Source organism: Macaca mulatta, chromosome 4 (assembly GCF_049350105.2).
Source record: "Macaca mulatta isolate MMU2019108-1 chromosome 4, T2T-MMU8v2.0, whole genome shotgun sequence".
Classification (NCBI taxonomy): domain Eukaryota; kingdom Metazoa; phylum Chordata; class Mammalia; order Primates; family Cercopithecidae; genus Macaca; species Macaca mulatta.
Genome location: NC_133409.1, coordinates 135,455,883 through 135,483,850, shown reverse-complemented (window position 1 = coordinate 135,483,850; position 27,968 = coordinate 135,455,883). Strand labels below are relative to the sequence as shown.

Below are 27,968 nucleotides of genomic sequence, written 5' to 3'. Positions count from 1 at the left end.
TCTCTATGCCACACACACTTTTGAGTCTTTGCTCATTGCTGCCCACTCTGTCTGATATTTTTCCGCCCACTCCCAAACTTGTGTCAAGTTTTCAAGGTCAAGCTTAAAAACTAGCAGGAGCTGTCCATGAAATAATAACACTTCCACGGGAGTTAAGTTGAACCATATGATATTGCTGTTTTTGTAGATCAAAACTGACTAACTTTTGGCAATTTCATATCTAGTCCAAGACAATGCATTCTTAATTGCTGCAATACTTTACCTGTACTGCTTTGTGTGTGTATGTGTGTGTGTGTGTGTGTGTTGCAGAGGGAGGTGGTTGCAGCCCTTTATGATGTTGCACCTTGCAATACAGCAGAAAATGAGATGACAAAAAACAATAAAGAACTGTAGGACAAGAGAAAAATTACTTCTTTTTTTAGCTTACCTTTAGTTGTTCCATATCAAACTTTAAATCTAATGCATTCTTCACTGGCTTTCCATGATCAATGTCAAGAATCAGATTGAGAGCTTGGGAACATTCTTTTGCTCTTTGTCGTACCTAATATAATTATTAGAAGGAAATGACAAAGCAAAAAGTTAAAACACTTATTTTAAAGTTTGTGTAGAAGCTGTATGTGGGAAAAATCGTTGGTCAGTTATAAACTGGGAATGTGATTAGTGATTATTACATGCTACCATAATGACACAGGCCCTAGCTTTGCACATAGGTATAGCTTGGTCCAAATCCTGGCTCTGTTGCTTACCTACTATGTGACTTGAGATGACCTACTTAACCTCTCTGAGTTTCCATTGATTGTACAATAATGCCTACCTAAAGGAAATGTGGGTGGGCTCAAATGTAATAATATATGTAAAACACCCACTATAAAGAGGAAGCCAATATGCTTCACTTAATTGCCCTAATAGCTCTGTCAGACAGACAATGTTTTTATTCATTATTTTATAACAAAATTAAGTGGTGGAGCCAGGATTCAAACATAGAAAGTTGGGTTCTAAGGCCCATACTCTTAATTCTATTGTATACTGCCTCTCTGAAAAGTAGTCCTTTTTTATTGCCTGTGAGGAAGAATCTATGAATTTATTTTCTAGCACTTTTTAGATTCTAAAATTAGAAGTTTTAATTCAGGGGACTTCTGAATAGTCACCGTCATCTCCCACATTTTTGTATTTGCCTTTGTTTTCACTATGAAAGAGATATTCCATTAAAGGAATTTTACTACTCCGGGAATCTATTGACAGGTCTTTTGAGAATGGGAAATAGGAGAGCTAGAAGCATAACTTGCCATATCTAAAATTAAATTAACAAATGTCATCCTTTTGTACATGCTTTTAGGTCACCATCCACCTCTCCTTTCATTGCAATGTACCTGCTTATTTCGTATATGTATCTCCTCCTCTTCTTTCAGGGTTCTAAGGTAGAGCCAAGACTTTTTCCCTATTTCTGCAGCAGATTGGTTCTTGAAATAGTAAGTTGCAGATGCAGATCTATCTCTATAATACAAGTAAAATTATTATTTATGCATGCTCCTTCCCTTCCTCATCTGGTCCATGTTTCTCAGTTCCATCCTTGACTCAACTTCCTCTGATCTTTTGACGTCCCTCTCTTCTTCCACTCTATACTTTCTCTTAAATTAAAGAAGACCCTAAAGGAGTTCCAGGAAAAAAAACCTTATTGTCTATTGTCAAGTTGCAGGTTTTTAAACTTTTGGGTTTAAATAAACTTTTATGAAAATTAGAAACAAAATTATGAGCATTCTATCTTCCTAATTCTGGGAGGCAATGTTAGCCATGTTGAAACTCACTCTCAGGAATCCAATCCCGGCCCTGCCACTTACTAGTTGTGTGACTTTGGGCAAATTACCCTTTATCACCTCTATATTCCCCTTCCTTAAAACAACAACAACAATAATAACCATCTCATAGGATTGTTATGAAGACTGAATGAGATGGTGTATAAAAAACATTTTGCATAGAACACGGCAGGCAAGAAACCCTCTAGAAATGTTGGGTGTTTTTAAGTCTTTTAAGTCGACAGACTCAATCTCCTTTTTTGCTCATCATGTTATCATACTTGAAAGTTCCATCAACATTTTAAATAAACTTTTATGAAAATTAGAAACATAATTATGAGCATTGACATTCCCTGTAGTTGGCCAAAGAGCCCAATTACATCAGGTAACATACCTGTGTTCTACAGCAGCAACTATAAACCCATGAGATGCCAGGTCAATGCCAATAGCAGAATAAATTGTCCTTCAAAACAAAAAGAAGCATTACAACTACCAGTCATGATTACAAGGCTGAGTCCACTAACAAAACTGGGAACATGGAGGCCGTTACATCCCATAGTAGTGCCCTGGGGTGGAGTGGAGAGCTACGGTTCTTAAAGGAGGGTGATTTTTTTCCTTAGGGGATATTTGATAATGTCTGGAGGTATTTTCATTATCATGAATGTGGGTGAGGGTACTACTGATGTCTAGTGGGTAAAGGGATGCTGTCAAACATCCTACAATGCACAGGGCAACCCTTCACAACAAGAAATTATCTGGTCCAAAATGTCAAGACTACTGAAGTTGAGAAAACCCAGTGCAGTGATTATAAATATTGCCTTTGAGAGTTTTGGGTTTTTAATCTTCGCTCCGCCCCTTCCCAGCTATATGATTTTAGGTAATTACTGCATGTTTGTCCTCACCTGTAAAATGGGCCTAAGAGTAAAGTGTTTGTTTTACGGTAGCTGCAAGGTTTTGCTAAGATAATGTATACAGGAAAGCACTACAGTATGGTAGTTATGAGAATGAGAACTGCAGTCTGACCACTGTCTTTGAACCCTGGTTCTACCACTTGTCAGCTGTGTACCTTTAATAAGTCACAATATTTTCTCTGCCTCGGTTCTTTATCTATAAAATGGTGATGCTATAATAGTATGGTACCTCATCAGTGAGGATCAATTGAATTAATACATTTTCAGTACTTATAATCATATTAGAAACAGGTAAATACTTAATACATGTTAGCTATTATTAAATGATTGGACTGGGTGAAATACTTGAAAAATCATGTGCTAAGCACTGCATTTATGCCCTCTTCCACAGCTTCATTTGCACAACCTTTTCCCCATACCATGCATCCAATAGGAAATGTCCGCAGAGAATAAAAAGGAGGTAGCTAGAAACTATGTCTTTATTGCTGAAGATACAGGACCTTTTCAAGAGGGGGAAATGATATGGCACAGGGATTAGCAAACTTCTTCTGCTGAAGGCCAGAGAGTAAATATTTCCAGCTTTGTGGGCCATACAGTCTTTGTCACCACTACTGAACTCTGCTGTTGTAGGACAAAAGTAGCCATAGACAGTGTACAAAAATGAATGGGTGTGGCTGTGTTCCAATAAAACTTTATAGAAACAGGCAGTGGGCTGGATTTGGCCCTTGGGTTCTAATTTGCCAATCACTAGTGTAGGAGAAATCAAATAGCTAGCTGAACTACATTTAAAGTGCTGAAGAGAATTCTTTATTGCAGGTGCTACCCAACTTGTGCCCAGCTAAAAGCCATCTCTCTTATTTTCTGAGTGTTTTACAATCCCCTGAGGTAGAAGAGGGGCAACAGATGATAAAGTGGTGGAAGAAAGTGAAGAGGGTGGTTGTTGTCAGGAAAATGTGCCACTCAGCTATCATGCTACAGACTTCATAGCTTACTAAAGACCCTATCCAGCTCCTGCCCCTCTGGATCCATCACCATGGTCAAGTGGAATCTAAGCATCCAGTGAGCTGCTCCCAGAGACTTGGCACAGCATGGGTACTAACATTAACCCATTCCTATGAGATACAGGACTCTTGATAAGCAAATTTGGCCAAGCACTCCTTCCATTGGCCTGGCTCAATATTTCTTAGAACCATGCTGCAGTCTGAAGCTCTTCTTATCTGATCCTTCTCCCTTCCCCATCACCTTTTCAGATGTCCAACCTGTGTCATGGTCCAAGGTTTCTCCCCATCTCTTCCTGCTCCTTCTCTCGCCTTCACAGATACTTCTCTTAACAAATGTCTTTCAGAGCTAATCTGAAATTGGTTTTTCAAAAGTCCTAAACTTTACAGAGGATAATTTTAAGGGTGTAAATATTACAGTATAGAAGGACAACTATAAAAAATGCAACACCCTTTCTTCTCTGCTGTGAGGCTAATCTCAATGAGCTGGTAGTAGGGAAAAAAACTACTTGACCAGACAGGGCTAGGACTGATCAACAGACCCACAGCCAATTATTGAGGAACCCTAACTCCTCCAGACAAGGGCCTGCATGACATTCCCAAATCTGCTATTTCTTTTTTGAATAAAAAAAATTGTCATTTATTCCTGGAAGCTAAAAGTGTTCAACCTCTCAAAGATTACCTGAATGCTCCAAGACCATGAGAAAAAACAACAAGTGGGTATTTTTCACCAGGCCTCAGAGGGGAATTCCAGTTTGCAGGAGTTGTCACTGAACCTACACAACAATGGGAGATTATAGTTAGTGTTTTCTCTGAGTGTTGCTAGTGAATTTAATTCATATCTCATTAGCATAAAATGCAGACCCATCTGATTTATATCTACTTTTTTATGGATGAATAATCGTAGATTCATTAAAAAGACTGCTACTAGATACCCACCAACCAAAGACCCGAACTGTAAGGTTTTTTTTGTTTTTTTTGTTTTTTGAGACAGAGTTTTGCTCTTGTTGCCCAGGCTGGAGTGCAGTGGCACAATCTCAGCTCACTGCAACCTCCGCCTCCTGGGTTCAAGTCATTCTCCTGCCTCAGCCTCCGGATTAGCTGAGATTACAGGCATGCGCCACCACACCCAGCTAATTTTGTATTTTTAGTAGAGACGGAGTTTCTCCATGTTGGTCAGGCTGGTCGCGAACTCCGGACCTCAGGTGATCTGCCCACCTTAGCCTCCCAAAGTGCTGGGATTACAGGCACAAGCCACCGCATCCGGCGTAAGTTCTTTCCTCAGACCACAGGATTATTAACGATGAGTTGTCACTGACAGCTCTGGACTTAAGGTGAGAGATTTTCACAGGTGTATTCATAAAGGCTGCTACTTATTGCCATTCCCAGGTTTTGGAAAAATTTCAAAGGTAATGTTCTGAAACCAAACTACCCATAAAAGCTCACACATATTACACTGAGAGCTAGAATCTAAGAAACAGAGATGCTGTTCATTATGATTTGGTCATAATCATGCAGCAAAAGGTAGAGAAACCACTGACTTCATACTGAGTCATGGATGCAGCTCTGCCACTTCCTAGCTATGGATCTTGGGCAAGTTCCTCAAACTTTCTGTGCTTCAGATTCCTCTTGGGTAAACTTGAGAAAATGATACCTCTTTCATAGGGGTTTTGTGAGAATTTTATTTAATTAGGTAATATATGTAAAGCACCTACCCATCACATAGTAAGGGGCTCAAAAACGGATATACTGTCTTCTTGCACTTCTCAATTTTTATTATCACCATTATTATCAGCAATCATTTGTGTTTCATTTTCTCGTCTATAAAATGCAGATGTGGTCACAAAGACTAAATGTGATGATTGCTATGGAAGCGATTTATAAGTTATTTTGCAATATAAATATGCAGAGTTATGGTATTTTCATGTCTGTTGTAAGTGGTTTTTAAGACAATTAGAAGCCGATGTTTAAGATGAATCCCAAAAGTTGTAGATAGTTTTGTGGGAGAAATGTGAAGACACAGTTAACATCAGCTCAACAGTCGTGTCTAGTCAAACAGGTAAGGAAGGAAAAGTCTACATTAATGTAATGTAGACAATAAGTGAAGAATGCACATCAGATGGTCTTAGTAATGGGGGTAGGTGATGCAAATGAGAGTAGAGTCTCTTCATTTATGACAAGTAAGGCATTAGCTTTGACTCCTTTGTTTTGGATCTAGAGAGTCTGGTGGCTTCTACTTTCTTTCCCTTTTTGTCTAACTTAGCCCAGAACATGCAGGATAGTGGCCACACCAAAGAACCTGCTATTCTCACCACGGTATTGCCTTCTCCTTGGTATGTCAGATGAACACTAAAGAGCAGCCATAGAAAGATGTCAGAGTCAGTCTGATACTCTCGGCCACTCCCATCCAACTCAGAATGGACAAAATGAGAACCCTTGATTCTGTCATAGTTGCCTGGGCTTTAAAAAAATAATTTCCTTATCATTTTCGGAGCTGTTGGGAGTGGAGAAAAATCTACTCTGGTCTTAACTGCTTGAAATTATTGTTGTTTTCAAGGTTTTCTTATATGCAAGCCTACAGAGGACCAACAGAAATCTTACCAAAGAGTAAACTCAAAATGTTGCCCATAAGCCAGTGTTTTCCAAGATACTTGCTAAGACCCCAAAAATACTCCTTATTTGGGATCCAAAGGGTGTCAAGGCGATCATCATCTTGGGATGGATAATATAAACGCAAGAAGGTGCCCTGTTAAGAAAGAAATTAATGCACTTTTAGAGAAGTTGTGTCTCAAACACATTCGAGCAGCTATTTTGCATGTTTAATTAGTGGGGACCCAAATACCTCTGTGTTCACAAAGAGGTCTAGAGAACTTTTTAGGCTGCTGTGGTGATTGAAGACAGTCATGAAAGAGAAACAGAAAAACAATGTTCTCTCTCAGTGAAAGGAAAATATAAGCAGCCTGGCTTCAGGTATTTTATGAAGTGAAAAATAGGGTTTATAGTGAAATTAATCAGACAATAGCAGTGAATTGGGGAATGGCTAAACTAGTAAAAGCCTTCATATGAAACAATACAAATTGCAAAATGAGTCATTCTCAGGTTAGGGCAAGGTCACATTTGAACACCTTCCAGTGGTACATAGTGACAGACAATATTAGAGTATCAGGATAAGTTGTATAAATTAAGCATTACCTTTTTAGTGTGATCAAACATTAAGTCTGTACAACCAACGGAATAAGGCCCATTTCCCTTAGGGATTTTAGCTTCGCCAAAGCTTGCAGCAGCCATCAGTACTTGTATTTTGTTGACCCACGCTGAAAAACAGGTATATATTATCTCATTTGTCATCCAATACACATCAGATTTTATTATGCAAAGGAATTCCAATGGAATCAAATTACTTCCCATAGTTTCTGGCCTTCTTCCTTTCTCAACCTAACAAGTAAAATATGCAATTATTGAGGGTCTGCTCTGTTCGAAACACTGTGTAGGGGTTTTGGAGTGTAAAGAGATGAAAGTAGACATAGCCCTTCTCCCAAGCTACCTTGGACTGTTACCTCCTAATGTTTGCAGCCTTGCCCTCTCATTCTACTTCTATCCAGAGTATATTAAAGATGACTTCACAATCTGTTTTTCCTAAACATGAACTTTATCTCACATTTCAGATTTGTGCCTACAACTTCTCCTTAAGCATCTCTACTTGATGTCCTTCCCATAAGAATGTCAAAGCCATTTAGTTTCCAAAATGAAAATAAATGACCATCTTTCAACTCCCCCTTCTCATCTTCCAGCCACACAGCCTACAACTCAAGAACTCCTCATCTCCTGCACTACAAGTCAGAAGCCTGGGAATCATCCTACTCTCCTACCTCTTTCCCACCAACCCCCTACATTCAACCAAGCTTCTATTTTTTTTTTTTTTTTTGAGATGGAGTCTTGCCCTGTTGCCAGGCTGGAGTGCAGTGGTGCAATCTGGGATCACCGCAACCTCCGATTCCCTGGTTCAAGCGATTCTCCTGCCTCAGCCTCTTGAGTAGCTGGGATTACAGGCATAGGCATGCACCACCATGCCCAGCTAATTTTTGTATTTTTAGTAGAGATGGGGTTTCACCATCTTGGCCAGAATGGTCTTGATCTCCTGACCTCGTGATCCACCTGCCTCAGCCTCCCAAAGTGCTAGGATTACAGATGTGAGCCACTGCACCCAGCCCCAAGCCTCTATTGCTAACATTAGCTTTTAGCTTAGAACGATCTCCACAATATATCGCTGACCCTCTAGTTCAACTGTCTCATTTATGCCCTCACTGTCTCTTGATCAGACTGTTGCTCTCTCTCCTAACTGTTCTACCCACTTTGGATCTTGACCCCTTCAAACACATCCTTTACATAGCTCCTGGAGGGATTTAAAGCACAAATCACACCAGACAATTCTTAAAATCCTTCAGTGGCTTCCTATCAGCAAGTGTTCTTTCCTTGAAGGGGGAATGTATTGTAATCTTTTTGGAAGGCAGTTTGTATGAGGAATTTAAGCCTCCGCATGCTTTCCTAAGCAAATACACGGCTACTTGCAAAAATGTGGCCTATCCTTCCAGTGCTCTGGCGTTGAAACATACTGAGGTTCACAGGTGCACAAGTTAAATCCCAAGTTTCTGGGCACTGCAAACCCTCCACTGGAGGCCCATTGCCTCATACTCTTCTTCTGCTTCTTCCCGTTAAGTTATCCCCCTTCCCTGTGCTACAGTACCCCTGAGTGACACACTGGGCTGATTTGATGCCTCTGCTCCTTTGTAAATGCTACTGCCTATGCTTAAATCCCTTTGGCAAACTCCTATTCAAACTTCAATACCTTGGTCAGATATCCTGTCTTCTCTGAAGCCTTCTCTGATTCCCTAGACAGAATTAATCATTCCAACCTAGTATTATATAGATTCTATGTGCCTGTGTGTTTACACACATGTAATCATTCTTCCTATCACATATTAAAATGATGTGTCTACATTCTACACTAGGCTATTTCTCCAGAGTCATATCCATGTCTTTGCATCCTCTGATGTTAACACAGTGTCTGGCACATAGTCAGTGCTCAACAAATACTTGTGAAAATGAGCTTAGTTAACTTGAATGGCCACTGGTCTTTCTTGTTTTCCTTTAAACCCTTTATCATATGTAGTATTTTACTTACCTGCTCCTACAACTCCTTTTATCTTTCTGGTGCAATCCTTCCACACACCTGCAGCTTCATCTGTTCTCCTTTCCAAATCCCAATCAAATCCATATTTAATTCCAAGATGTTGAATCCATATATCAGTATATTCAGACTCTCACTTTTCTTGACATACTCAGCTTGCCCACTGGATGGTGAGATTCCTTCCATTGGATGGTGAGAGTTGATTACTCTCTGCTAGCCAGCTATCAAGAGCTATGTTAGGTAAGGCATCTGCATCAATACCATGGAACACTGCCCAGAAAGGTTTTGAGTCATGGGAAGAAACCAATTTACAGCCTCCACACTGGTGACTCATGTGTGAAACACCTGCCCATCATGAAGCCTTTCAATACATAAGGCTCGGCTACTCAAAGTTGATCCATGGACCAGCATCATTGGCACCACATGGAGCTTGGAATCGCAGGCTCCTGGACTTCACCACCACAGTTCTACTGAATTAGAAAAGGAGTGCCCATTAAAGTTTAAGGGACACTGGGCTGAAGTTCCAGACCACCTGGCCTGACACACTGCTCAGCAATCCATGGTCAAATGGTAGGAGGTAGTTTCAAGAAAGACAAGGGGAGAGGGGGTTGAGATGAACAAACCCTGGGAATTGGAGGGACATGGTTCTATTTCAGATTTCAGGTGTACCTCTTACAAGCTATAATCCTCTGGCCTAGGCAATTTGCTCCCCTTTCTGATCCACATTCGTAAAATGACATAAAAGCACTTGACCAGCCCACAGGACAGTTGTAAAGATGAGGTGAGAATGCAGGTCAAGTTCTTAGTACAAAACATGACACATCATGAGCAGACAACTAATGCTGTTTACTCCTTCCCCAGAGTTCATTTACTCTTGCTAGCTAAATCTGTGCTGAGTCCTTAGGGAAGTTTTAGCAGGTCTAACCTCCCCCGAGGTAGATTCAAACCCCAGAAACTTTTTTTTTTTTAAACTTTACCTGTAAGGTGAACTTTCAGGGTCTATTTAGAATTACAAAAGGCTCTTCTTCTTCCATTAAAAGAGTATCTATTGAGCCATGCTTCTGGTGTAACAGGGAGATGTGAAGTCCCAAGGAGGAGGACCTTAGGGCAGGGACACCTGCCTTTTCTTCTGTGGTGAGCAGCCTGGCGCTACTGCGCCCCCACCCCTAGGCAGACATGGTGTGCCTGTGCAGGGCTTGGGGCAGGGAGACCTCTGACTCACACAACTCGCTAAGGAGCCCCAGAGTCACAGCTGCTGTTGGAGACACTAACCTTTAGAATTGGAGGCTCAGTTCTGGAGGCATGGGAGGGTTTCACCCAACACAAGCCTCCATTTGTGAGATCTCAACTCCAAAGGACCAGGGAACCTTTTCCAATAAGTTAGGAGTGCCCTGGTTGTCCAACACCTGTTCTCCCTGAGAAGGTTCCTCATTCAGCATTCAGGCGCATTCATGTCAAGGTGAGGCTATAAGTCTACCTGTTTCAGGACACCTGATCCCTGAGAAGGCCTCAGGAATCGTCAGGCTGACCCAGGTTTTGGTATAGGTCTATGGGGTCCTGTGCACCAGTGCCAGGGTGCTGGGGGTGGCAGTGGAACAGGCTCCATAGCCTGCAGCTGACCTGGTTATGGGCCTGGATTTCCCATTCTCTAACCATCTGTCAGGAGTCATCATTAAGGAATTGGAAGGAGGAAACTCATCAGATCAAATGACCACTCACACGGTTTTGTGGTTTAGAATTTATAAATGTCTCTTCTTAGTTTTCTTCAACTTTAATAGGAGGATTGGAACCTATGGCATGCTATTAATTTTATTACATATTTTTGGTGGTGTTCATTTGTCAAATATTCCTGATGTTCAGTCTTGGGTTTGGAGATGAACTGTAAACATGCTAGGAAAATTACCCTCTTATATGGCTTTAGGTCCTCCATTAGCAAAGAGGATATCTCTAGCCCATTCTTAGAAACCTTTTTACCTGCATAGCCATATTTTCTGTGTATTCATTTAGTAAGAAATTATAAAGAATCACCTATTATTTTAATTTTATTTAATAAACTATTTCTAATACTTTAAACCAATATGTATGCATTCATTTTGTTTGTTTGTTTTGGGACAGAATCTCACTCTGTAGCCCAGGCTGGAGTGCAGTGGTGAAATCTCGGCTCACTGCAACCTCCTCCTCCTGGGTTCAAGCAATTCTCCTGCTTCACCCTCCCAAGTAACTAGGACTACAGGTGTGCACCACCACACCCAGCTAATTTTATGTTTTTGTTTTGTTTTGTTTTGTTTTTCTTTTTTTTTTTTTTGAGACGGAGTCTTGCGCTGTCGCCCAGGCTGGAGTGCAGTGGCCGGATCTCAGCTCACTGCAAGCTCCGCCTCCCGGGTTCACGCCATTCTCCTGCCTCAGCCTCCCGAGTAGCTGGGACTACAGGCGCCCGCCACCTCGCCCGGCTAGTTTTTTGCATTTTTTAGTAGAGACGGGGTTTCACCGTGTTAGCCAGGATGGTCTCGATCTTCTGACCTCGTGATCCGCCCGTCTTGGCCTCCCAAAGTGCTGGGATTACAGGCTTGAGCCACCGCGCCCGGCCTGTTTTGTTTTTTAATATAGATGGTGTTTCGCCATGTTGGCCAGGCTGGTTTTGAACTCCTGACCTCAAGTGATCCATCCACCTTGGCCTCCCAAAGTGCTGGGATTACAGGCGTAAGCCACCATGCCTGGCCTGCATTCATCTGGGCACTGCATGGGGCTCAATGCTGGGACTATAAAGATAAATAAAGCAATGTCCCTGTCCTCGAAGTTTCTGTCAGTCCAGTGACAGCTTTCCAATGATTTTTAAAGATAAAGGGAATTAAAATTTGTTTAAATTTTTATCCTGTACCAATAAAAAGTGAATGATATAAATGTTTCCTGGATGATGATTTTCCCACCATATAAGATATTACCTGTTCTCAATCCACAGAAAAGGTAATAGAAAAAATGAATTTAATGTCATCTAGGATGCAGGACCCTTGAATTTGGCTATAAATTTATTATCTTAGTCACTAGTGTATCCTTGATGACTTAACTTCCTGTTGTGTTGTAGGATGAATGGACCTGCGGATATTATTCTATTTCCTATGCAAATGTAGATATAAGATATAGGACCTCTCCTAATGCATTCATTTTCCTGGTTATGTAGTAGGGCAGAATTTAAGGTACTGAGTTATGAAAGCTCTTTTGCAAATTCTATAGTAAGGAGTCACCCATCAAGCTTGAACAACTAGATCCAGAGTGACCCACAACTACCCAGGTGCACAGCTCTGTAGGTATAGTCACTATGACACCATTCAGAAGCCACCTACACTGCTTTCCATAGGAGACTGGGAAGAGAAGTTTATGCATCACAACCCTCTGGGATGAGCAGGAATTTGCAAAGCTCCAGAAACAATCTCTTTGCAATTAAGGTCCCTCTTAATGACATTAAATGTAGCTGTCTAAAGATGGCTGTCCTGTTTTGACCCCTCCTCTTCCTAGGTTTGTCTCAGCTTTCCTCCGCTTTCTTTCCCCTCTTATCACAAGGTAAGAAAGAATCAGTGATCACATCCATTCTCATCTGGAACTCCCCAGCACCTCCCTTGTCCCTACTTCTCTCTATTATTAGGTAGGAAAGATTGTTTCCTTTTGGATCCCAAGACCTGAAACTGTTATCTCACATGACTTTCCACTATTAACCAGGACTAGGCCTGTTGAACAAGACACCTGCTTCTTCTCCGCCTCATGGAAGCACGTTTTGAGACTGCCTTGGAGTGGACTCCAGAGCCGTTGCATTACTATGCTTGTGTGGGCATATGTTAGGGCAGTTGGAGAGAAAAGGGGTGGCATTAAGGAGGTTCTCCTTGGTGATTGCAAGCTGAGCTTCCAGTGTATCTTAAAATATCCCATCCTGGTTCTGTCCTGCAGTCCTGACACTGAAGAACACAGGCGCTTCTTCAATTTCCATTGAAATAAGGAAAAAGTGAGAACCTCTCCCCGACTCCAGCAGAATGCAGGATCTCCATAAGCATTTAAATAGGACTTTTTTAGATGTGCAGATGTGCAACTTCTTGGGGCCCACTTGAAGTATGGCAACAGATCAGTTGCTCAAGACCTTGAACAAATATACCTCTTACCTGATGATTTCATATGGGCAACAGGATTTAGGTATTGCCAGTCAAAAGGATGAACCACAGCAAGGCAGCCGCAGAGGCAGAAGAGCACACACAATTTGGGTGGCACCATCTTGGGAGCTGAGCAGCAGTTTCAGCTTAGTCTTCTTTAAAGCAGATGATTAAAAGAAAAAAAAACATGCAATGAAGAGGCCTTAAATAGGCTGACAAATCAAGAGAGGCTGAGGTACTAGTAACACTTGGAAAAAATAAAACGTGTATTTTCTGGGCTGGGTTTTAGATTGGCACTAGAATAGTAAAATCCTTGGTAATGTAGGATTACCATTACCTACATTACCAAGGATTACATTGGATTGTAGAGCACAGAAATAATACTTTCAGACAGTTAGATTAAGTTTTTGGTCACTAGTTTTCTAACTTTATAACAGTATAGTCAGCAATGAAAATAGCCAACAAAATATAACAAAGATAACAACCATCTATCATCTTCATAATAACATCCATAGGTATGTCTAGCACATAGTAAACAGTTGATAAATTTTGGCTATTGCCATCATTTAATTATACAGTGATTATATTTCTGCTGCGGTGGTTGTTTTGGGTGTTAATATGATGTTATATTCTTGGTAATTTCTATAATCCTACTATGATACAAGTTTCCAAAAAGCAGATGTCAGGTCTTATTTGTTGTCCCAGTGCCTAATAGAGGGCCTGGCAAGAAGTAGTATTGCATAGATGCTTGTTGAATCAGCAAATGAAACAACAGAATATGAGATGCGTGGTAATAATAAATTATATTACAATTAGGCTGTATGCTAACATCTTATTAGCAAAAACTATCTTGCATTTGTGCACCCATTTTCCCCTCTAAAATTTGGCCTTCAACTTTTGTGGGGGATAGAAAAGGTCCAAGCCACCACCATCTCTCATCTAAAATTTGCCATCACCTCTAACAGGTCTCCTTGCTTTTGCCCTTGACCCTATAATCTATCCCCAACACAGCAGCCAGAGTGATTGTGTCACCCTTCTGCACAAAACCCCCAAATGGTGTCATATGTTACAGGGCAGAAGCCATTCACCCAAAATAGCATATAAGGCTCTATATAGCCTTTACTGAACACACTCCCAATCCTTCCACTATCCCCTCTTGGACACTTGCTGCAATCACACTTGCTTCCTTGCCATTCACCAAACATGCCAAGTACTCCACACCCACCCCCCATCCCCACCTTGAGGGCTTTGAATATCTTCCCTTTTGTGGGAATCCTCTTTGCTCTGACACCCAAATGACTGGTCCTCTCACTTCCGGGTTTTTGTTCCAGCGATACTTTCTCAGTGACACTTTCCTGGATCAATCGATTTAAAATTGCAATCTAACCTCCTTCTTCACACCAATACATTCCCTATTTCCCTCCCTACTTTATTTTTCTCCAATATTTATCACCAACAAACACGCTTTGTATGTTATTTGTTAGCTGTGTATCACCTTCCACTAAAAACTTAGTTCCGTGAGTGGCAGGATTTTTTATGATTTTTTCCCCCTGCTGTATTCCCAAGACCTAGAATAGTACCTGGTATACAGAGGCACTCAATAAATGCCTGCTGAGTGAATAAATCTAGCACATCTGGTTAGTAATACAAACTGCGCCAAGTTTAATGATCCGGTGTCCCACGGACACTAATGAAGCACTCGTTAGTATAGCTATTTTGTGGGCAGATATAATATAGATGTGTGGCACAGACAATGAGTGCCCCTGAACATCTATGTGCGTCCCTACATTTCTTAACTGCCCCTGTGGTTGGGCTGGGCCCGTGGGACTCATTCCTGAGAAACAGAAATTTGAACAGAAGTGGGTCTGAAACAGAGTCACTGTATCTCCTTCATGCCTTACTTTCCCTGACACAGCAAACTTAGAAATCACGTGCTGACATAGTGCAGTCTTGAAGTGAAAGGAGCCTGGATGCCTAGTCACTAAACACAGAAGAGCCCCTGCCAATTCAAATGATCTTTCACAAATAGGAAATAAACCTTTGCTGTGTTAAGGCACTGAAATTTCCAGGTGAAGCTGTTACTGCCTCACTGCAGCACAGCATGGCCTATCCTGAATGTCAGATCTGCAGTCATTCAATCAAAGGGTATTTCTTAAGCAAATACTATATGCCCTCTGCTATGGCAACAATTGTGGTAAGTACCAGAGAATGTGACACAATCCCTACTCTCAGAGAGTTTACAATTGTGTTTCAGAGACAAAACTAGCATATATTAATAATATAATACAGGAAGAAAGCAAATTACAGGGGCATTTTATAATTCTTAAATGATATGGTGCAAGTTCCGAGAGAGCAACAGAAATTTAGACAGAAAGATTTCAAAGAGATGGGGCTTTCGTGCAAGGGCAGCTCCTATTGTACAGGCTAGAAACACCCATACAGGCCACTGGGAAATGTGTTGCTGAAGCTCTAAACATTTTTTTTTTTTTTTTTTTTTTTGACGGAGTCTCACTCTGTCACCAGGCTGGAGTTCAGTGGTGTGATCTCGGCTCACTGCAACTTCCACCTCCTGGGTTCAAGCAATTCTCCTGCCTCAGCCTCCAGAGTAGCTGGGACTACAGGCGCCCACCACTATGCCCGGCTAATTTTTGTATTTTTAGTAGAGACGGGGTTTCACCATGTTGGCCAGGATGGGCTCGATCTCCTGACCACATGATCTGCTCTCCTCGGCCTCCCAAAGTGCTGTGATTACAGGCGTGAGCCGCCACGCCCGGTCAAAACTTCTTAAACTACTTGCAGAGGGACTGTATTTCCTTATTCAACATCTTTCTTTTGATCAGAAAAAAAAGTATATATAGTGTAACTCTATAAGATTATTTATAATTTTGGTTGATTTTATTTTATCTTATTTCAGTATTATATTTAATTTTATTATAAAGTTAATAGATGATTTCAAAACTCCAAACATAACAGGAAAAGGTAAATTGAGTTGTCTCTTCACAAATAATGACTTGCTAACAGATTTTTTTCCAGACGCATTTCTAGGCTTGAATACATGCACACTGCAGGGGTCAAGGGGGCCACGGGTGGCATTGCCCTTGGACCTCTGAAGGTTCACTGAAAACTCAACTTGTAAAAGGCAGATTATTTATCTAATATGTATTCACAAGGAGCCTTCAGAATGAAAACCCAAAGATACAGGGGAAACTGTCTATTTTTATGCATAGGTTCAACAAAGTATGAACAGCTGTGTGGAAATATGACTGGACAATAAGGGTAAGCTCTAATGCTAATAGACTCACAGGGGAAACCCAGCAAGGCCTGTCCGTTCAGATTATCCTTGGTCTCTCTGTGCAGCCTTCCATCCTCCAGGGTAAGAGGACCCTTCCTGGAATGAGGGTCTCATAACCTACAATCAGGTTAGAGTCCTGCCTTGGGCAGGTGAAAGGAAGGCAGGAAAAGGTCAGAGAGAAAGATTCTCCTTTCTGAGATCTGCTCCTGAGGCCCAAAACACTCCAATATTATAACAAAAGACTCTAGCAAGGGCTGCGGGAGTTATGAGCCAGGAACCATATTAACATGTAATAATCACAGAGAGACTTCTGAATATGAACACACAGGAATAATTCACAAAAAGTCTTTTCACTTTTAAAGTTCTCTTTACACAGGTAAGTGCCTTTTTCTCAACCATGGGATATCAGTTAGCTAGAAATGTTTTTATATTTAAGAACTAGGACCCTGAAAAGCCTAATGATAACTTTAGACATTCTTTTAGAACTAGAGAATCCAAAGGGACTACACTAAAACCCTTGGTACAGCAGTCTTCATCATCACATTGCATGAAAATCTATTACCATAACCACAATCACTGGTCAATACAAAAATACAAAATTTTTTTCCTTTTTTTTTTTTTTTTTTTTTTGGAGATGGAGTCTCACTTTGTCAGCTAGGCTGGAATGCAATAGCACCACCTCAGCTCACTGCAACTTCCGCCTTCCAGGTTCAAGGGATTCTCCTGCCTCAGCCTTCTGAGTAGTTGGGATTACGGACACCTGCCACCATGCCTGGCTAATTTTTGTATTTTTAGTAGAGACGGGGTTTCTCTATGTTGGCCAGGCGGCTCATGAACTCCTGACCTCAGGTGATCCACTCACCTCTACCTCTCAAAGTGCTGGGATTACAGGCGTGAGCCACCGCATCCGGTCAAAATTTTCTTTGAGAAACATGTAACTGGTCAAACAGATCAATAACTAGTAGGCCAGAAATCTAGGAACACAGGACTTACGTTTTAAGACTGCAAAGTTTACCAAAACAAGTCAGCAATGCCAGTGGACTTGTAAGTGGAAACACTGATTTCAGGAAGGCAATTTGGCAAGACTTAAATTGTCCACACCCTTAACTGACCTTTTAATTAAATCCCTGGGATTAGCACAAAAATATCTTATACACAGGAAAATAAAACTCTGAAACCTTGATGACCTGCAATGTTTATTCCAACTCTGTAAGAGCTAACACATACACATATATATACTTACAATGAAAACCCTACAAATATCAGACGATATAATCAATGGGATTTTTATTCAGTTATTGACATGATAGTCACAAAATTAACTATTTACAATGCAATTTTAATTGAAAAAATATATATAAAATTACCATTTAAAACTTCATAGTAAAACATATATAAAAAGGGGTTATGAACTTATGGGTGTTTTCCCCATTTTTTAGTATAAAATGTTTGTTTACTAATAAATAATTTTTAAAGGACATTTAAAAAGCATTTGTATGATCATGAAGAGTGTTTATGTTTAATATCAAGTAAAACGCCATGTAGAGAATTAAGAAAATTATCCATGATCCCAGATACATGAAAAAGAAGAAGAGGGAGGAGGAGGAGGAGGAAGAGAAAGAAGAATAAGAAGAGGAGGGGGATGAGGAGGAAGAAAAACAAATACAAAAAATAACAAATGTTTGCCAAGTTTATCTTCTTTGGAGAGTCTTGTATAGTTAGAAACTAAAGGTAATTTTTTCAAGCTTTTCCTACTTTTCTCTTGTCCAACATTCTAAATCAATGGGAATGTTCACTTTAAAAATCAATAATTTTCTTCAAATAGTAAGGCCTGAAAATAATTATCTTCAATTTGGCACCTTGACCACTAGATAAAATATCATCCTGGCAATCAAGAAGACTTTCAATGAGCACTCAGATAATACATTCCATTTAAATGGATTCCACCTTTCTGCTCTCTCCCGTAGACTTCATTTCTCCCACTGAAACCACAGTTCCCTACCTGTTCTTCAGATCTCAGTTGCAGTCTCCATACACAACCATAACTGCCACAAATCCTTATTTCCCCTATTTGTCACTGTTAAATTCTCATCAGGCATCATTTCCCTTTTCAAAACAAAAGACAAACCAAAACAACATGTAAAATGTCCAATCTCAAGTCTGGAATCTCCGTGAAGAGCTGACAAATAAACCATCCAAGTAAAACCCAGTCCTGGCAAGAGATTAGGGCAGGCAGGCCTTAACTCTTGTGTTATTGGTAAAGAGTCAGAAAAGAAAATGCTCATTTGTTAAGTATCAGTACTCTCCAAATTCTTCCTGATTGACCTTTGGAATGGGGACATGTGACAGGCTGAACAATGCACTCCCACCCAAATGTCCATATTCTAAACCCCAGAACATGCGAATATGTTACATTCCATAGCAAAAAAGAATTAAGATGCAGATGGAATTAATGTTAATCAGTTGACCTTAAAATAGGGAGATTATCATGGATTATCTGGCCCAATGTAATCACAAGAGTCCTTAAAACTATAAGAGGATGGCAGAAGAAGAGGTCCAAATGATGTGATGTGAGAACTTAACCTACCATGGCAGGCTTTGAAAATGAAGGAAGCCAGCATGAGCTATGACATGTGGATGGCCTCTAGAATCTTGGAAAGGTAAGGAGACCTCTAGAGCCTCAAGAAAGCAACACAGCCTTGCTGACCTCTGAAGTTTCACTCAACCTTTTATTTTAGCCTATTAAGGCCATGTCAGACTTCTGACTTTCAGAACCATGAGATAATAAATTGTGTTGCTTTAAGTGATTAATTTGCGGAAAATTTTTATAGCAGCAATAGAAAACAAATATGGAGCATATAAAGTAACCGAATGAGACAAAGAGCAAATAATAGCCCAATTCAGTTTCAACTAAAGTCAAAGAAAGTGGCTTAAATACCTCAAAACGGACCCATTATTAGACCAAATGATTGCTGAAGAAGATAAAATCTTCTTTGGATATTTTACAATAGGATGAAGGCTGGAGAATGCAGCTAGAACATTACAACAGTGTCTCTCATCTAAAGCAGTTTTGCCCCCCAAGAAGACACTTATTAATGTCTGGAGATATTTTTGGTTGCCACAACCAGGAGGGGGCTGCTACTGGCATCTAGTGAGTAGCAGTTAGGGATGCCGTTAAGCATCCTGCAGTGCACAGGACAGCCCTACAATATAGAGGAATCTCAAAATTTCAATAATGCTGAGGTTGAGAAACCCTGATCTAAGAAAACGCTGGGGCAACTCTATTCTTGTTTAATAAGGAAGAAATATTTCATTCTAGGGAGGCAGATGCATGAGAAATAAAAGGAAGAACATTTTGATAATTAAGTAATTTGTGATGTCTACCTCACAGTGTGGAGTTCCCTGTCATGAGAACTCAGACACTGCTAAATAACTCCCTGCCAGGGATGCTGAAAAAGGGATGAGTGTGGTTGAACTCTCAGGTCCCATCTTTATCTAAGATATATGATTCTCTTTAAAAGTATCTGCAAAAAATGTCCTACTCAATACTTGCTAATTTGAAACCAAGAAAAGAGAAAAGATAGTATCTACTCTATTATTTTCTCTCCACCATATTGGCTAATGGAATCAAAACTTAACCTGGACGTTATCTCAAATGTGTAGCACTCAAGTGACTTCTGCAGAAGTGTCAAAAGCCTCTTATTTTGGGGACAGTAGCCACAACTCTTGCATAATCATTTCACAACCTACAAAAAGAAGTAGGGTCAAAAGAGCAAAATAAGAAACAGTTCCCTATTGTGGAAGTAGTTTAATAACACAGCCATTTATAAGTACAAGTACTGTACTGAAAACCTGCAAGTAACCATATACTTAGTTGATTCTACTCACAATTTTGGAAATGGGAACTAATCTGCATCCCATGTGCAAATGTCCAAATGTTTGGTGTTCTATATGGCTTAATGGTCATAAAAGGTAAAAGGTGTCTAAGATCACTGTGCAGCTTGCTGTTATACTGAAAGTTCCTGATCTTACTCTCAGACTCAGTCCCCCAACCTGCCTGCCTAGATAGGCCAACCTGGCACTATGACCTCAGCTATTATATTCTCTATAGTCTTACAACGAGTTTAAAGCTTCAGAAGAATGATTTTTCTAGAGTAACTGTGGCTTCTCCTTAAAGGATCAGAGCTCCTTGCATCATGAAAAATGAAAGTCACAATCAACCCCTGCCCTTAAAAAGTGAAACACAGTGAAAGAATAATAAACATATATATACACAAATACATACACCCCATGTATGCAATATTACTCACAATAGTAAGAGTAACTGGATCTCTTGAGTGTTGTATGCATAAATGGCTACATGATGGTCAGGTTAAGGCCATGGGTATACTTCTTGAGAAAACTTACCTGTGTCAGAATAATAAAGTGGTTTAGAAATCTAGCTCCAGTTTCTGGCTGCCAAGGTTTGAATCTTGAATCTGCTACTTACTAGTTTGGTAGCCGCAGTTAAGTTCTTACCTACTTTCTGCTTTTCTCTCCTCATCTGTCAAAGGGGAACCCTGATAGTGAGGTTGCTATGGGGATGTGAGCCCTTGGAGGAATGCTATTATTATTATCTGAAGTCTACCAATTGCTCCTCAGCCCCAGGAGTCTGTTGTGCAGGTGCAAGCCACAGTGACTGCAGTGTGGAGGAGCCTGAGGCACACCGGAAACAGGATGTACAAGCAACAGGCACAGATCCTCTCCTGCTAAAGGAACTCAGTGTCCATGTTCTCCAGGAAGATGCAGTATTAAACTGACATATATGCCCCAATACAGAGGAAAATACTAAAAGAAGCTGGAAAAATGATAATGAAGGCCATAGAGGGAAGGCAGTTCTGAGAAGAGCTGTTAGCTCCCTAAAACATCCAAATGCATCAGTGCCCATCCCATAGGCAAGATTAGAAATGAAGTGCTTTCCCTCAAACTTTACCCACCCACTTATCTGACGTCATATGTACACACCAAAATGAATAAAATGTGGTAGAAAAATAAGATCGTGTTTGTATGGCAGTTATTAATAATGATGACTTACTCTGTGACAGGTACCCTTCTAAGCATTTCATATAAATGAAGTCATTTAGTCCTCAGAGTTCTTCAACATACAGATGAGAAAATGAAGACAAAGAGGTTGAATAACATGCCCAAGTTCACAAGGATAGGAAGTAGCTAAACCAGGATCTGAACCTAGACTTTGACTATAAAGTAGGGATTCTTAAGCTCAGCATTATTGACACTTAGGGCTGATAAGTCTCGGTTGTGGGGCTGTCCTGTGCCTTGCAGGGTGTTTAGCAGCATCCCTGGCCTCTACCCACTAGATACCAATAGCACATCCCAGTTGTGGCAACTAAATATTACGTCTCCAGACATTGCCAAATGTCCCTTGGAGTGGGGGCAGAAATCATCCTCAGCTGAAAACAATTGCTCTCAAGCTGTACATCGAACAGTTCTCCTGTAAACTGTCAGGAACAATCTAACTGGAAAATAAGCCCTGAAAGTAAATTTAAAAACACAATAGATTGGCCAAGAAAAATCTAAAGACATCTTCAGTTGCATGACAAAAGTATAACATCATAGAGAAAGGGAGGCCACCCTCCCACTGCATTCTGCACCAGTTAGACCACATCTTATTGAATTGGTGGGGCTTTAAGGATTTTAAGAAATAAAGGTTCAGGCCAAGGGACAATAACCCAAAAATAACCAGAATGATGAGGGAACAAGGCAGCAAGTCACATGAGGAGCTGTTGAAGGAATGAGGAATATTTACTTTTAATGGGGAAAACCAAGATGGCATGTGACAGCCACAGTCCTGTGCAAGGGTCCTAAACATGTTCTATGTGGGCCCAGACTGTACAGCTCCATCAACGGGAGCTTTTCAACAATTAGCATTATCTTCTTTATCAGAGGAGCAGTTAAAGTACAGGTCTGGGGACTACCAGCAGGGGTACTGGAATATAGATTCCTGCATTAGATGAGGGTGAAAGTGTAACAGACAGGCCGCACTTGATTGCCCTAAACCTGAAGTTAAAAATCAAAAGTCTACAAGGGCCAGACAGGTAATTTAAATGAATCAAACAGGTCCATGCAATAGCATAAGGACTGGCGTGGACTGTGGCAAGCTGGATCATCCAAAGAAGGCAACTACCACTCTATTCCAGTTAATTGCTTCCATGTAGGAATGGCAGCTCCATGTCACTAGATGATCTGATTGTTTCCAAGAAAAGCTGGAAAATTACATTTGTATGTAATTTCCACTGATTTTTAAAGGAGCAACTAATTCAACATTTCAAAACATGAGTGAAACAAATAGATTTCTGGCTTCAAGGAGAGATGTAACTTCTCCCTTTAAGATACCCAAACACCCCCACTCCCAAGTCCTAAGAGAAATATGGTGGTAGATATGGCAAGAGATAAATCATACAGCTCCCAGAATTACTATCACATTTTGTCTGCAATTCGAATCACCAGACTAGCCACTTCGAGCTGAAATTCAGACACACTGACCAATAAATAATTAAGGGGATCTGGCAAGTTAACATGACCTAGGGACTATTAAGTCATGAACTGACATTTCCACTGCCCACAATATAAACGAGGAAGGGCTTGGTTTCCTTTAAGCAGGCATATCTCCTTCTAGTGACTTGCACATCAAAGTGAGTCAGGAAAGAGAAACAGAGTTGCCTCATTGTGGCAGTTGGTTGTCCTGTCTCTGTGAAAAACATCGCTATCCTAGTTGATAAACAACTTTAAAACTTCCTGACTCTCTAAAACTTAGTTATCAACGAGAGAAAATTCAAGAGCTTCTTCTGAGGAATGCTTCACTAAGGGAAACAACCCTACTCAACTCTGGTCCAAGCCTTCTCCAGAAATTCTGCTGCCATACAGATATTTTCAGTTATCTACAAATCTTTGCACTCACAGATATCTGCATGGCCATAGCCAGGACAAAGGCAAATCGGTCCAAAATATTTTTTTCCCATTCCCAGCTTTAATTATTCCATTTTTGAATTTTCATCTGAGCATATTCAACTTTTGAAATTAAGCCAGCTATTATTTTAGCAATAATTTCCCTACATTCTGGGATGACTTGTTTTTATTGATAACTCTCAGTTAAGAGTTTCCAATTCTCTGAACAGAGAAAAATACTTTTATGTATAATAAATTAGGTTTATTGAAAAGAATATAATAAGACATCGAAATTTATTAAAACAAATTTTAAAATAAAGCACAGGGAATTCAAAGTAATACAATATTAGCAAATAATAATGGTAATAATGTGTTACACTACACTTCAGGGCATATTCATTTGTTTATTAGCTTTTACAAGTGGACCAGGTATAGCAATGTCATTCCCATTTTGTAGATGGGAAATTTGAGACAGAGAAACATTAACTTCCCACTGTAAGTATAAAAAATAGCCTATGCCCATCTACTGTTACCACCCTCCATCAGTAAACTCGCCGCTGTCCTCCTGTCCCCTCTCCTTCCCCTATAATCCACTCTCCACACAGCACCCAGAGTCATCTCTTTATAATGTAAATCAATTATGTCACACCCCTGCTTCAAACTCTCTTTTGGCTTCTCTTTGTACTTAGAGTAAAATCCAAATGTTTCCCTTGGCCTATGAGGCTTTTCCTGATCTGGCTCCGGCCCCTAAAGCTCACTCCTCCAACTCTCCTTCTCCCTCACCTAACTCCAGCCACAATGGCCTTTCAACAGTGCCTCCAACACATCACACCTGTTCCCAGGACCAGCACGTTTAGTGCTTGTGGTTCCCTCTTCAGGAATGTCTGCCCATCTTCCTGAGGTTTCATCTCAAGGCCTTCTTGCAGAGGTCTCTCCTCACAATCCAATCCAAGAAACTGGGCACCTCCCATATGTCCAACACACACATACTCGCACACACACACACACACACACACACACACACACACCCCACTATTCTGCAGCACTCTGCTTGCTTTTCTTCTCACTATATAAATTCATGTTGTTCATCCCTCAATTCTAGAATGTGAGCACCATGAGAGCACAGAGCATATGTATCTTACCAACTGCTCTGTACTCAGCACATGGCACTTAGGATCTGATCAAAAAATATTTTTTTTGAAATGAATGAATGAATACAATTTCTACTAGGAATCAACTAGCCCACTTAATTCAATGAGCATCTACTCTTACAATAGACTGTTTACTTCTCCTCAACTGCCAAGTTTCTTTAACAACAAAAACCCTACATATTTGTATGTATTAGCGTGTTTCTATAAGTGTTATGAGTCACGCCCATAAAATTGAGCAAAATGACAGTGAGGGCACATAATGTGTCTAACAGGTGACTAGCGTCATAAAGAAAGGCAGTAAGAACCCAGAATCATATTCTGGAACAATATGATTTTAGAATTAAATGTTCCCCTTCAATTTCTCTTCACTCAGTGCTTTCTCTTCAATGCTTTTATTTTATGGAAATTTCTCAACGTCTTGAGACATCAGTCAGGCTTATTATCATGGATCTTGAAAAAAAAATTAGGCTTAAGAGGAATCAGAGTGTAAATAATTCAATAACCGCCTTCCTTTCCAGAAAAGAGCCATCTTCTTGGGTATCAGGAAAAGGAAGATAAAGGGGACTCCTAAACTGACCTTCCCAGGTGCTCCCACTCCAGCTGCTCAGGTACCTAGTTAGTACTTTTCTTAATGTTCTGTGCTGACAGAGCTTCAAAGAGGGTGGAAAATCGTATTCATGTGTAAAGGTGAGGGTGAGGGAATGTGTTTAGGCCCATGTATGTTCCTGGCGACAAAAGTGCAAAGGGCACAGAGATGCAATGCAGAGGAAATGAGGACCCAGCTGTGCCAGGCTCTGTTTGAGGGAAAAGTCCTGCAGTGCTAAGCAGGCCCTTCCACACCTCAGAAGGGATTTCTCAACTGTAAAATGAGTGGCCAAACCAGATTCACAACACTCCTAACGCTGCGACTCCTTCAGTCTCGCTGGCTGTACAGGTAGTGACAGACTATGGTGCCAGCCTGGGGTATGAAGGGCGCAGTTCAATGAAGAAAGATATTGAGACATCACCACATGGCCAGCAGCAGCTTCTGCTGCACAAATATCTGGGGAGGGGAAAGCCCTTTCAGTGCCCAAGTGCAAGGAGCTGAAGCAGGCCTGCTGGAAAATCCCAAGGTGGTGGGCTGTCTCAGGGCTTTCTGCAGGGCCAGCAGAATTCCTCTGTGAGGGAATCCGCCTGGGTGATGGAAGCTCACCAGTGCCTCATGACCAGAAGGCCATCTGCTTCTTCTTGATCAGGCCAGTGCTTAATGCTCAGATCTCTGAATTCAATGTAAGCTCAAGGTTTGGTGCTGAGCCTCTTGGGATTGCCAACACCTCAGGGGATACATTTTCCAGCTGCTACCCATATACCAGTCTCCCAGCTCAGCATTCTCATTTGGATCAAAGGAAATTGTGCAAGCCTGATTTGTTAACACATCCCTCCCAAATCTGAATCCGTGTGCCTTTTAAAGGTGGCAAGCTGCCATTTACGAGCCATAGGCATCTCTCCTCCTCCCTCATCACCCCTGCAGCAATCCCAAGAACCACAGGCATGAATAAAAGCCCGAACTTTTCGTTTTCGGTGACAGAAATTTCTCTTACAAGCTCCAAGAGATGAGGAGGAAGACAGTGTTCCCTGTTTTCTGATTTTGCTTAATGTTTTGAAAATGAGCCTCTCCCTTGACTTGGTGAAACAGCTGTGATCTTACCTGGCCAGCAGAAGGATGCTCCAGGCAGAACAAAGCGTGCTTTGTTTTGTTCCTACAGCAGTCACTCATGACTGGGCTCCAAAAGACGCAATACTCCTCAAAAGGAGAATGAGAGAGAGAGCGGGGGGCAGGGGGGGCGGCGGGGAGAGAGAGAGAGGAGGCAGAGTGAGAGGTGTGTAGTGGGGTGTGTGTGTGTGTGTGTGTGTGTGTGTGTGAGAGAGAGAGAGAGAGAGAGAGAGAGAGGGAGAGAGAGAGAGAGAGACTGTCCCTGTATGAGAGCTACAGATAAGAAAACTCCGGAGTGCGCGTGGTGGCTCAAGCCTGTAATCCCAACACTTTGAGAGGCAGAGGCGGGCGAATCACGAGGTCAGGAGATCGAGACCATCCTGGCTAACACGGCTAAACCCCGTCTCCACTAAAAATACAAAAAAATTAGCCGAGCGTGATAGGGCGCGCCAGTAGTCCCAGCTACTCCGGAGGCTGAGGCAGTAGAATCGCTTGAACCCAGGAGACAGAGATTGCAGTGAGCCGAGATCGCGCCTCTGCACTCCAGCCTGGTGACAAAGTGAGACTCCACCAAAAAAAGAAAAGAAAACAAAACTCCGTGTGTTCCCTGTTCCCCTGACCTGATTCTCCCCACTCGCTCTGAGCTCTTAGAGTTGCTTCCTTTCCTTTTGGGAAAAGGTTTGGAAGAACTGGTGTCGAATCCGGGCACCCTCCCCCGCTCCCCGCGGGGATCCTAGCGCCGTTTCCGAGGGCTGCAGGGACTGTGAGCCCAGGACCGGCCAGCAGAGCGGGTGCGGCTCAGCTAGCCCACCCCAGCCGGTCGCCGCTCCGGGATCCTGGCCTCCAGCGCGGCTACTGTGCCCTTCCTCCCACTCCCGCCTCGCCCCCGGGACCCCGCCTCGCCCCCGGGACCCCTCCTCACCCAGGCGCGGCGCGGAGCCGCTCGCGGGAACCGGGGTCCCTGGGCGCGTTCCACCGCGCACCAACACGACCCAAGCGCTCCAAACCCGACTGCTTCTCGCCGCCAGCACTGCGAGCCTCTGACCGGCGGCGGTCCCCGTGGTTGCGGGCCGAGCAGCTCTGGCAGGAGGCGGGCGGGTGGGCTGCGCGCCGGCTGTGTCCCGAGTCCGCTCCGCGCGGCCTTTTGTCCCCGACCCTCTTCTCCCCGGGCGATGCTGGAGGAGGTACCGGGGAGGAGCGTGTGTGGCCCCGGCCTCCCACTAGCAGCTGCGGCTCCCGACGCGAGCATGCTCCAGCGCACCCAGCACCCTCCCCAGGTCCAGGGCCCGCACCTGGACCCGCAGTTAACAGCCCGCTGCGGGCAGAGTGCAGCAATGCCTGGGTGGTGCCGTGCTCGCCAACTCCGGGCCGCAGAACTGATGCGAATCAGATTTACTCCCTGCTGAATTCGCCCCACAATCAGGCTGGTTTTGCTTTTTTCCCCATGTTCTCTGAATACACTGAATTACTCCGAGCATCTATAATTGGCAATGCCCTGCGCATTTTCCGCACTCCGGTGCATTGTACACTGAACACCAATTCGGAAGCTGTGTGGACCGTGCTCCAGATTGGAAGGCCTGCCACTGTGCTGGTGTGATTTCTCCCTGGAAATGACAATGAAGGGCAATCAGAAATAGCACTTATGGTGTGAGGACAAATGGAGCTAGAAGGAGCCGTTTTATAGCTCAGTTTAACAGTTATTTGGGGTTTAACTGAAACGCCTTCCTTCATTTTCCAATGCTTTCTCTTCAATCCACTTTCTAATAAATTAAAAAACACACTCATTTAAAACTTCAGTTAGAAACTTAGGTAAAGTAGTTGGAAATTTATGTGGGGTGTTATTAAAATTTTATATTTTTAA

The 27,968-nt window shown here is 41.9% G+C and overlaps 1 protein-coding gene across 3 annotated transcripts in view; it reads right to left on the bottom strand.

Moving 5' to 3' along the window:
* Positions 1 to 27,722, bottom strand: part of PLA2G7 (phospholipase A2 group VII) — a 33,329-nt gene extending 5,607 nt beyond the window's left edge. Inside the window, exons 1-8 of one of the 3 annotated variants that reach the window (XM_015136497.3) lie at positions 27,030 to 27,722; positions 13,039 to 13,181; positions 6,895 to 7,016; positions 6,304 to 6,448; positions 4,385 to 4,478; positions 2,188 to 2,256; positions 1,371 to 1,494; positions 428 to 541 (exon numbers count right to left, since the gene is read on the bottom strand). In XM_015136497.3, coding sequence (XP_014991983.1) covers positions 428 to 541; positions 1,371 to 1,494; positions 2,188 to 2,256; positions 4,385 to 4,478; positions 6,304 to 6,448; positions 6,895 to 7,016; positions 13,039 to 13,147 — 777 coding nt within the window. In that variant the 5' untranslated portion in view covers positions 13,148 to 13,181; positions 27,030 to 27,722. Of the gene's footprint in view, positions 1 to 427; positions 542 to 1,370; positions 1,495 to 2,187; positions 2,257 to 4,384; positions 4,479 to 6,303; positions 6,449 to 6,894; positions 7,017 to 13,038; positions 13,182 to 26,101 lie in introns of all 3 variants that reach the window. The other 2 variants (XM_077999831.1, XM_015136498.3) reach the window with 2 other exon arrangements.
* Positions 27,723 to 27,968: the final 246 nt, after the last annotated feature.